The sequence below is a fragment of the Ranitomeya variabilis genome, chromosome 4 (genome assembly GCF_051348905.1).
Source record: "Ranitomeya variabilis isolate aRanVar5 chromosome 4, aRanVar5.hap1, whole genome shotgun sequence".
NCBI classification, from domain to species: Eukaryota; Metazoa; Chordata; class Amphibia; order Anura; family Dendrobatidae; genus Ranitomeya; species Ranitomeya variabilis.
The window spans coordinates 721,349,955-721,360,913 of record NC_135235.1 but is presented as its reverse complement, the minus strand read 5'-3'; the positions used below and the strand labels follow the sequence as shown (position 1 = coordinate 721,360,913).

Sequence of the window (10,959 nt, the reverse complement as noted above, 5' to 3'; positions counted from 1 at the left end):
AGGCAGGAGGTGACAGCCCCCACGTGACAAAAAAAACCCTCCCTCCTGACAAACGTAATTATATATATGTCACACAAAACCACGTGATCTCTCTATATGGTGTTAACTTATATACTCTGAGCTACATATACATAAATAGCTTTTGTAATGTCAGCGAGAGACAATGTGTTCAGTACAGAACTGAGAATAAGAATAATATTTAACAATTCCCCCTTTTGAGGATGACAGACATTGATTGGAACCCTCAAAGTAAATATATATATATATATATATATATATATATATATATATATATATATATATATATATATATATATATAAGATCTTCTTTCTTCTTCTATGGCAAAATAATTTAATGTTAATAATAATAATTATTTGTTATACGTATTCAATAATATAATGATATGTAAATTCATGTTATGGTATGCTGTGATATTAGCTGTGAGGTTAGGAAAATTACCAGATTTGGTATAGAATAGGGAATGAAGTCTTCAATCAAGATACTGAAGTTACGTTAAAGACTTTTCATATTTCTAAATTCAATTGATTCTTAAAAGTTGCAAGAAGAAAAAGTTGCTATCCAGAAGTTCTACAAGGTAACAATGCTATATGATTTCTGAATAATAATAGACTGTGTCAATTGCAATTCATGTCACCACTGACAATCACGACTGCAGCATCCATCACTGACAACTGAGTACAGTATCTAACTGACAACCACAATTGGAGAGGATGATGATCCTATGATGCTAAGATGAACTGTGTTATTATGTTTTATTATGTTGCAGTGGTTTCCTATCATCTATAAGACTTCCATGAAAGCTGGTGAACAATCAGATAATTGTGAGGACGCTACAACCCTGACATGTCTTGTGCACTAAGGACTGGTTATGGTGCTATGTTTAGCAAGGAAGAGTCAATTTAACCCTTGCTGTGCTGACCAAAGACGTCACACCTGTTCCAAGACCAGTGCGGATGATATGGAAGGATTACAGATGATTTCCAAGGCGAGCCAATGTAAGTCCAGGTCTTTAAAGGTGACAATGCACAGATATTAAAGCTACATTTCATCTATGGACTTTGTTTTCTTATCAATTATTTATGGACTTTGACTGACACATGACACGCGGTCTCTACAATATCTACATGCCATCATCTATTTCAAAAGAATTATAATAAAGATTGTTTTAAAAGAACCAAGAAGAAGACATCAAAATGATGATCAGATGACATCAGACCTGAGATGCTTCAATTATGTATAGGGAAGTATAATTATATATTTTATATGAATATTGGTCACAGCTTACCATAACATGAATTTATATATCATTATGTTATTGAGTACGTATAACAAATTATTATTATCATTAAATTATTTTGCCAAAGAAGAAGAAAAGAAGAAGAAAGAAGATCTTATTATCAATATATATTTACTTTGAGGGTTCCAATCAATGTCTGCCACCCTCAAAAGGGGGAATTGTTAAATATTATTCTTATTCTCAATTCTGTACTGAACACATTGTCTCTCGCTGACATTACAAAAGCTATTTATGTATATATAGCTCAGAGTATAAGTTAACACCATATAGAGAGAACACATGGTTTTGTGGGACATATATATAATTAAGTCTGTCAGGAGGGAAGGGTTTTTATTGTCACGTGGGGGCTGTCACCTCCTGCCTTCACCATCATTCTCCATGGAAGTCAGAAAAGTCACAGAAGGAAGGAACAACTGGTAGCTATGATGACTTCAGATTTCACACAGACAGACGGCTTTTACCATTCAGAACTTAGGGAAAGATGTGGAACAAACGCTGATAGGAACAAATGGACAATCTGTTCGTAACTATTTTACCTATTTTATGTTTTGCTGCAATGTGGTTTTTCTGTGGACAATTCAATAAACCACTACATTTTTTATGAAAATATCATGACATTTTTTCTATTAGAGTATTGCACCTGGTGAAGAGTCCTGATTAAATAAATGTGCAAAATAAGCATATTTAACAGTCTGACGCACTGACCAACATTTTATGCAGAGCAATGACTCATGCTTCACGGTAACTGCAGTTAGAGGGGGCTTCCATTCTCTTCTCATAGGCTCAGTACTAATACAGCTATCGGAGTTCACCCAGTCTTTTTCAACAAAGCCAAGCATCTTCTCTTTCACAATTCCACAATATTCTAAGTCTTCACAACAATAGAAGGTTTTTTTAATAAAAGTAGGAATATTCTCATTCACTCCACGATGCTTGAGTTTTCACAATACTACTGTTTGTTTTTTTTTCAATAAAAGCAAACATCTTTTTCTTTCATCACTCCACATATTTTTCAGCTTTTTTTAATTGAAAATGTTTTCCTTACCCTCATTTTTTTATCTTCTCATCCCCGTTTTCTCTTTTTCATCCCCCCGCTTTCTTTTTTTGTTTTCTAATACCTTTTTCTTCCTGATGAAGAGGTATGATCACCTTGAAATGCATTGACAAATAAAACCGCATCTGGTTTCCAATTGCATATTGAATTCTCAGAAGCCAGTTTTGCATCCACTTTTATCCAAGTTTGCTTATTATCTGTTTGATGGATCTGCAGTACCCATCTTTACTTACAAGCTAAGAAAGAGGCTGTGACTTTCACAACCCTAACAAGGTACGCAAATCCTGTTTTACTCTTTCTTTTGTAATCTGGATAAAACCCTATTGCGCTTATTGTCATTCCAGTTTTTATCTATCCACATTTCTTTTCCACTGACATGCCCGCTGTCATCATATGCGACTTCAACGTCCCCATTGACATTTCCCACTCACCTGTTTCTAAGCTTCTAACTCACTTCTTTCTTCGGCTTTGCTCAATGGTCCTCAATAGTTGACCACAAAGTTGAACACCCAATGGACCTCATCTTCATCAGCCTCTATTTGCTATCTAACCTCTCTCCCATCTGACCACAACCTACTACATTCTATTTCCTCTCATATCCATGTACGCAATCCCCAATCCAAAAACTTGCACATGCTCACAGAAACTTCAATCCCCTTACATTCACTTTCTGAGTCTCTTCTCCTTCTTTCACAATGAAGATGCTGTTGACGCTTTATATAACACCGCTACAGCTAGCGAATAGGTCGCCCCCTCACACATTCCAATGCTTGAGCAACAACAAGTAACTCTTGCCCTATATTCTTGTCCTTGACCTATTCTCGGTGTCTAGCTATGGACCCATATCGCTTCTCCCCTATGCCTCAACACTACTGGAACAACACGTCCATCTTAAACTGTCCCCCACCTCTCCTCCTGCTCCCTCTTTGACTGCTTACAATCTGGCTTCCAACTGCATCATTCTACAGAAACTGCCCTGACTAACGTTACTAATTACCTACTATTCACCAAATCCAAATGACACTACTCTGTTCTATTCCTCCTGGACCTTTCCTCTGCCTTCAACACAGTGGACCATTGAGAAGTTAACTCAGTGATCAGGAAGGACACTGTCTGAGCATTCTCCTCTATCACAGGAAACTGCCTAAAGTCAAGAGGCACTCACTTACTAATGAGAATTTATTTTTGTAAAAGCATGTCGTAGTCCAAAGTCCAAAAAACATGGTAAGTTCTAAAGTTATTACCATTTCTCAATTAAACATATGACTTTCTAACCAGGAAAGGGGAGACGGTGGCAATGGAGCAAAGTCACATGAGGCAGGGTCTCTACTGCAGGAAGCTGGCAGCGGCAGTAGAAGTGGTACAATGCACAGGAGCTGAGGTCTCAATCTGCGCATGCTCCACCAGAGGCGGCCATTTTCCTTAAGCCCACTGCCAAGAAATCAATGGGAAATTCAGGGAGTTCAGCATTGCCCCACTCCTGCCACCACCGTCCTCCTGCAGCACTGACCCTGCCCCCTCCATGGCAGTCACCCCACCCCCCCAGGGGAGCTACATTTAGACTATGAGATGCACTCCCATTTTCCTCCCAAATCTGGGGGAGGGGAGAGTTAGTATTATTATCTGAAAAATACGGTATATAGTTTCTCCGCGTCTGAGTTATTTTTGATGATCAACAAAATACGATTTTCCAGTCATTTGTTTTTCACACCCAAGGTGTGATAATGCCACCTCTCTGTGTGGGATTTTTAATGTATAAAATTGTTACTCACTACTTGGCCCACCCTTTTTCATTCCTCTTGTTTGGTTCTATAAAAAAAAAAAAAAAACCCTTGCACAAACCTCCCATGCAGATGCTGTTCCAGTGTCAGTATATGTGTTCCTTGGGCTCATGTGAGGTTGTTACATTATGTGAGCTCTCCACCTAATCTGTGTTGGTATCACCGTCCCCTCCTTCAAACAAATCAAACATCATGAGGAAGTCAGAGAGAAGCCAAAGTACTGGCTTCCTGTTGATGGTAAATATGTCCGAAGGTGGGGACAATGAAGTCTGCACTCATTGGGCGCAGGTCTCATGTGATGTAACAACTTCACGTGAGCCCCAGGAATGTGCGTTCTAACGCCAAAAGAACGGCGCTGACATGGGAGCTGAGTATATTTTTATTTAACTAGGCCACACATGATGAATGACAACGGATTGTGCTAGTGGAGGACAACTCCTTAAAGAAGATATAATTTTCTGTTAGACATCAGAGAACTTTGGAAATGTTTTATCATGATGCATTTTCGGGATAAAACATTTCCCACATTCTGAAAGAGTAAAAGGCTTCTCCCCTGTGTGAGTTCTCAGGTGCTTAACAAAATTTGACTTCTGTATAAAATATTTCCCACATTCTGAACAGGAAAAAGGCTTCTCCTCTGTGTGAATTTTCTGATGTCTGATAAGACTAGAATTTGCTGTAAAATATCTTCCACATTCTGAACAGGAAAAAGGCTTCACCCCTGTGTGAGTTCTCTGATGTGACACAAGATTTGATTTATCTGGAAAACATTTCCCACAGTCTGAACATGAAAAAGGCTTTTCCCCTGTGTGAGTTCTCTGATGTGTGACAAGATTTGATTTGTCTAGAAAACGTTTCCCACATTCTGAACATGAAAAAGGCTTCTCCTCTGTGTGAGTTCTCTGATGTCTTTTAAGATTTGATTTCTCTGTAAAACATTTTCCACATTCTAAACAGGAAAAAGGCTTCTCCCTTGTGTGAGTTTTCTGATGGCTATCAAGATGCGCTTTCCGGTTAAAACATTTTGCACATTCTGAACATGAAAAAGGCTTCTCCCCTGTGTGGGGTCTCTGGTGCTTAACAAAATCTGATTTCTCAAAATTTGAACATGAAAAAGGCTTATTCAATGTGTGAGTTCTTTGATGTATAACAAGAATAGATTTCTGGTTAAAATATTTTCCACATTCTGAACATGAAAATGGCTTCTCCCCTGTGCGAGTTCTCTGGTGATTAACAAGATTTGATTTCTGGTTAAAACATTTCCCACATTTGGAACAAGAAAATCTATTCTGCGCTGTGTGAATTTTTTGCTGTTTAACGAAAGACTTTTTAAGGGGAAAGCTATTTCCATATTCTAAACTTGAAAATAGTTCCTTTGCTTTAGGAGTAGTTTGTTTTTTAATGCTTAATTTGTGATTTAGATTTTCCTTAGTAGTCGGTAATGAATCAGAACACAGGACCTGTTTCAAAGGATCATATGACAGATCTTTGCTCTGAAGGGATGATGGTATATCTGGAGTAATGGCATTCTCTTCAATTGTATCCGGGATCTCAAGATCATCTGATTTAAAAATTGAAAATGTCAGCTGTGCCTCTGATCTTCTGGTACAGACATCTGCTAAGAATAAAACCAATTATTATATCCTTGAAATTTATATTTTTGAAAATTTCTACTTAAACTCTCTGTAAGAATGGCAAGGTATGTAAAAAGTGTAATTATTCACCAAGACAGGTCACAATCTAATGGACAATCTCAGCCAGTAGAGTGTGGTGTTCAACTGTTTGTTCATTCTGCCTCCCAAATATGGAATATAAAGCCACCAAACAATGTTATGTAGGTGAAAATAATACCAGTAAAAACTTCTACTCATCTCACAAAAAAAAAGTTCCCACTCAAGTCCATCATCTGTCAATGTAAAAATAGAGGTTTCCACATTATTAGTATATCAAAGGCTCTTAAAAAGCAACATGGATTTCATAAACCAGTGCAACAAAATCTGCTCTGCCAGAGTCAAATGCCCCCTTGCTTCTGAGCCTTGTAGTGTGCCCAAACCATATTTATCATCCATGTATTTTGCATTACTATAGTGAGAAGATCCCACTTCATTTGTATGTGTGTGCGTCTTCTCAAGCACAATCTGGGCACTATGTGTTGTGTAACAAAACGACAAATGTGCAATTTTCACTCTCCAACATCTAATGCATGCTAATTGGCGGAAATAGACTGTGGAGTCAAAATAGTCCCCTCTTCTAAAGATAAGCTCACTGAGGGTTATCATTTCAAAAATGGAGTCACTCAGGTCAATCCCACCACAAATCATCCAAAATGAAAATGTGTAATCAAATAGACATAGAATAAAAAAATGTTACATCCGTAACAATAACATATGTATAGGGGCAAGCTCCAACACTAAAGAGGAGTTGCAGTCATTAATGGTGGACCAATGGAGCTAATATGAGTCCTGACCAGAAAAGAACAATAAGTATCAGTGCTCCCCATTTCAGGAGAAATTGTGCAATAATGTGAATTCCTTAGGGTTGAAAAAATAATGTAATTTATGACATGGAGTGAATCCACAAAACCAGGGCTCGAGCCATGCCAACACATCTCCAGCAGGGGTGAATAAATGTGTATTACAGCCATCAGCCACGCACAGCTTAGAGATATATCATGGCACAGGGGTAATGGTTTTTATGAAGTTTATCACAATCCTGTTTAAAGTTAGTTGGTTTTAAAACAAATTACAAATTTAGGATAACGGAAAACTCTGTTATTATTGTACAGGAATTCACACTTGGCCTCATTGCACATTTAATGCTGTTGATCATAAAAGCGAAGTTTGGCCAGAAAGACTGGAGCTGGTCTTGTAGGGACCATATGAGCACATTCAGCAGCACAGAAGGGAGAGAAGGTAGATTCATCCAATAAGATATCAGGGTTCTAGGAAGCCAACAGCATCATTACCCTCCGCTCTCTCTTACAGGCCCATCATAATATTTTTGTTCAAGTGATTCTAACTTGTCAGCACATTCTACGTCATTTGTCTTTGTAGTTTACAGATCTGGGCAGGTGATGGTCAGGTTGTAAGTTCTATAGAAAAGGGCTTTCAATGTCCAAAGTCATCAGAATATTTTTGGGAGGAGAATGTTGTGGTCTAGAGGTAAAATGTTGATCACACGACTGTGATACGGCCGGACTACACCACCGATAAAGCAGCCGGTGACTGAGAAGAATCTGTGACTTCTCTGCATTTAGTGGTTACTACTCACCTGGGTAGTCACATGTAGGAATCTCCTCTTTACACCGCTCATCACCCCTCACATATGTCTCTGTAGTATTAATATGGGTCAGATCTTCACCCTGAAACAAATATTGTAAGAGTCACAGACAGATGGAGAAGTCACATCTATGATCAGCTCTAATCCTGCCATCTCCACCGTTCTCATTACACAAGAATAAAACATATAATACTGGTGGATAAAACAAGACTGAGCACAAGACCTTCACAGCCATCTACACATCATAGGGGAGATCTCCTGACACCTTCTCTCCATCTACCTGATGATCCTGAGGAACATCGGGATCTTCTTGTTTACAGTCCTGTGGAAGAAGAGGACGGGGACATCTCTCTGGTGTTGTCATCTTACTGGATAGATCTGGAGGAAACACACACAGGGACTGAATTAATTCCTTACATACAAATAATTATAGGCCGTGTGTATTTAGTCCTGTCTATTACCTGATGATGGGAGGGGCTGGGGAACCTCCATCATGACGTCCTTGTATACATCTTTGTGTCCTTCTAAATACTCCCACTCATCCATGGAGACATAGACAGCGACATCCTGACACCTTATAGGAACCTGACACATACAGTGGGGAAATAAATATTTGATCCCTTGCTGATTTTGTACGTTTGCCCACTGACAAACACATGAACAGTCTATAATTTTAAGGGTAGGTTAGTTTTAACATTGAGAGATAGAATATCAAAAATAAAATCCAGAAAATCACATTGTATAAAATTATATACATTTATTTGCATTTTGCAGTGAGAAATAAGTATTTGATCCCCAACAACCATTAAGAGTTCTGACTCCTACAGACCAATTAGACGCTCCTAATCAACTCGTTACCTGCATTAAAGACAGCTGTCTTACATATTCACCTTTAAAAAAGACTCCTGTCCACAGACTCAGTCAGACTCTAACCTCTACAACATGGGCAAGACCAAAGAGCTTTCCAAGGATGTCAGGGACAAGATCATGGACCTGCACAAAGCTGGAATGGACTACAAAACCATAAGTAAGAAGCTGGGTGAGAAGGAGACAACTTCTGGTGCAATAGTAAGAAAATGGAAGAAAAACAAAATGATTGTCAATCAACATCGATCTAGGGCACCATGCAAAATCTTACCTTATGGGGTATCCTTGATCATGAGGAAGGTGAGAGATCACCCTAAAACTACATGGGGGAACTTGTTAATGATCTCATGGCAGCTGGGACCACAGTCACCAAGAAAACCATTGGTAACACATTACGCAGTAAAGGTTGAAAATCCTGCAGTGCCCGCAAGGTCCCCCTGCTCAAAAAGGCACATGTACAGGACTGTCTAAAGTTTGGCAACACCTGGATGATTCTGTGAGTGATTTGGAGAAGGTGCTATGATCAGATGAGACAAAAATTGAGGTCTTTGGCATTTACTCAACTCGCCATGTTTGGAGGAAGAGAAATGCCGCCCATCAACCAAAGAACACCGTCCCCACTGTCAAGCATAGAGGTGGAAACATTATGTTTTGGGGGTGTTGCTCTGATAAGGGCACAGGACTACTTCACCTCACCAATGGGAGAATGGATGGAGCCATGTACCGTAAAATCTTGAGTGACAACCTCTGCCAGGACATTAAAAATGGGTCGTGGCTGGGTCTTCCATCAAGATAATGACCCCCCAAAAATACAGCCAAGGCAACAAAGTAGTGACTCAAAGAGAAGCACATTAAAGGGAACCTGTCACCCCCATAATCGATGGTGAGGTAAGCTCACCGGCATCAGGGGCTTATCTACAGCATTCTGTAATGCTGTAGATAAGCCCCCGATGTTACCTGAAAGAGGAAAAAAAGAGGTTATAATATACTCACCTGGGCGGTCCCGCTGCTGGTCCGCGGTCAAATGGGTGTCTCAGGTCCGCTCCGGCGCCTCCCATCTTCATTCCATGACGTCCTCTTCTGGTCTCCGTGCCGCGACTTCGGCGCAGGCGTACTTTGTCTGCCTTGTTGAGGGCAGAGCAAAGTACTGCAGTGCGCAGGCATCGGGCCTCTCTGACCTTACCGGCGCCTGCGCACTGCAGTACTTTGCTCTGCCCTCAACAGGGCAGACAAAGTACGCCTGCGCCGGAGTAGCGGCACGAAGACCAGAAGAGGATGTCATGGAATGAAGATAGGAGGCGCCGGAGCGGACCGGAGACACCCATCGGAGCGGGACCGCCCCTGGGTGAGTATAATCTAACGTCTTTTTCTTCTCTTTCAGGTAACATCGGCGGCTTATCTACAGCATTACAGAATGCTGTAGATAAGCCCCTGATGCCGGTGAGCTTACCTCACCATCGATTTTGGGGGTGACAGGTTCGCTTTAAGATCATGGAGTGGCCTAGACAGTCTCCAGACCGTAATCCCATAGAAAACTTATGGAGGGAATTGAAGCTCCAAGTTGCCAAGCGATAGCCTCAAAATATTAATGATTTAGAGATGATCTGCAAAGAGGAGTGGACCAAAATTCCTCACGACATGTGCACAAACCTCATCATCAACTACAAAAAGCGTCTGACTGCTGTGCTTGCCAACAAGGGTTTTGACACCAAGTATTAAGTCTTGTTTTCCAGAGGGATCAAATACTTATTTCTCACTGTAAAATGCAAATACATTTATATAATTTATACAATGTGATTTTCTGGATTTCATTTGTGATATTCTATCTCTCAATGTTAAAATTAACCGACCCTTAAAGATATAGACTGTTCATGTCAGTGAGCAAACAAAATCAGCAAGGGATCAAATAATTATTTGCCCCAGTGTAAAATGATACCGTCATCTCCCCAATCCCTTCATAGCGTTACTGTATAATGTCCCAGCATTCCCAGCAGTGTCACCTCTCCCGTCAGCAGCTCAATCATCTTGTAGATGAGTTCTAGGATCTTCTGGTCATTGATGTCCTCATGGATCAGGGGGTGAGGTGGAGGCCCCGTGATTGGGCTCAGGGGTCTTCCCCGTCCCTCAGACACAGAGTCCTGACAGCGCTCATTAGAGGTCTTCTTCACTACTGTGTAATCCTGGTTATGGAGAGACACATTAATAAATCTCACTACAGACATTTCCAGAGTCCTCACCTCTCCAGTTCTGTCCATCTGTTATTCCCATAGATAAGAATGATGTAATGTGACGTCATCAGAATCTCTCACCTCTCCAGTAAGCCGGAAGAGGATCTCTAGGGTGAGGTGTAATATCCTCTCCGCCATCTTGTCTCTGTCCATGTCCATCAATGATGGGTAAATCAGGAAACTTCTCTTACGACGTTTCCAGGATTCTTCTTGTGGGAATTGGCTGTGATATCCCCTGTGCAATATAAATTTAGTATTAATGCGCCAGTAATGGGGAATCGCCACATCCCTCCACCCGCAGAGCCGCACTCCACATTGAGAATAATGGGGCCTCCAGCACCGACCTCCACCTGCAGAGCCGCACTCTACATATATGGCTGCTCTGTGCGCACAGGACCTGTCATGAGGTCACAGAAAGGGAGGAGTCAGGG

At 40.5% G+C, this 10,959-nt stretch overlaps 1 protein-coding gene across 1 annotated transcript in view; it reads right to left on the bottom strand.

The window, feature by feature from the left end:
* Positions 1 to 1,984: 1,984 nt before the first annotated feature.
* LOC143766669 (uncharacterized) overlaps positions 1,985 to 10,959 on the bottom strand; it is a 59,182-nt gene continuing 50,207 nt past the window's right edge. The window contains exons 2-7 of the mRNA XM_077254520.1: positions 10,610 to 10,763; positions 10,301 to 10,480; positions 7,895 to 8,018; positions 7,714 to 7,811; positions 7,425 to 7,515; positions 1,985 to 5,769 (exon numbers count right to left, since the gene is read on the bottom strand). Of these exons, the coding sequence (XP_077110635.1) occupies positions 4,616 to 5,769; positions 7,425 to 7,515; positions 7,714 to 7,811; positions 7,895 to 8,018; positions 10,301 to 10,480; positions 10,610 to 10,687 (1,725 nt within the window). The 5' untranslated portion in view covers positions 10,688 to 10,763 and the 3' untranslated portion in view covers positions 1,985 to 4,615. The remainder of the gene's footprint in view (positions 5,770 to 7,424; positions 7,516 to 7,713; positions 7,812 to 7,894; positions 8,019 to 10,300; positions 10,481 to 10,609; positions 10,764 to 10,959) is intronic.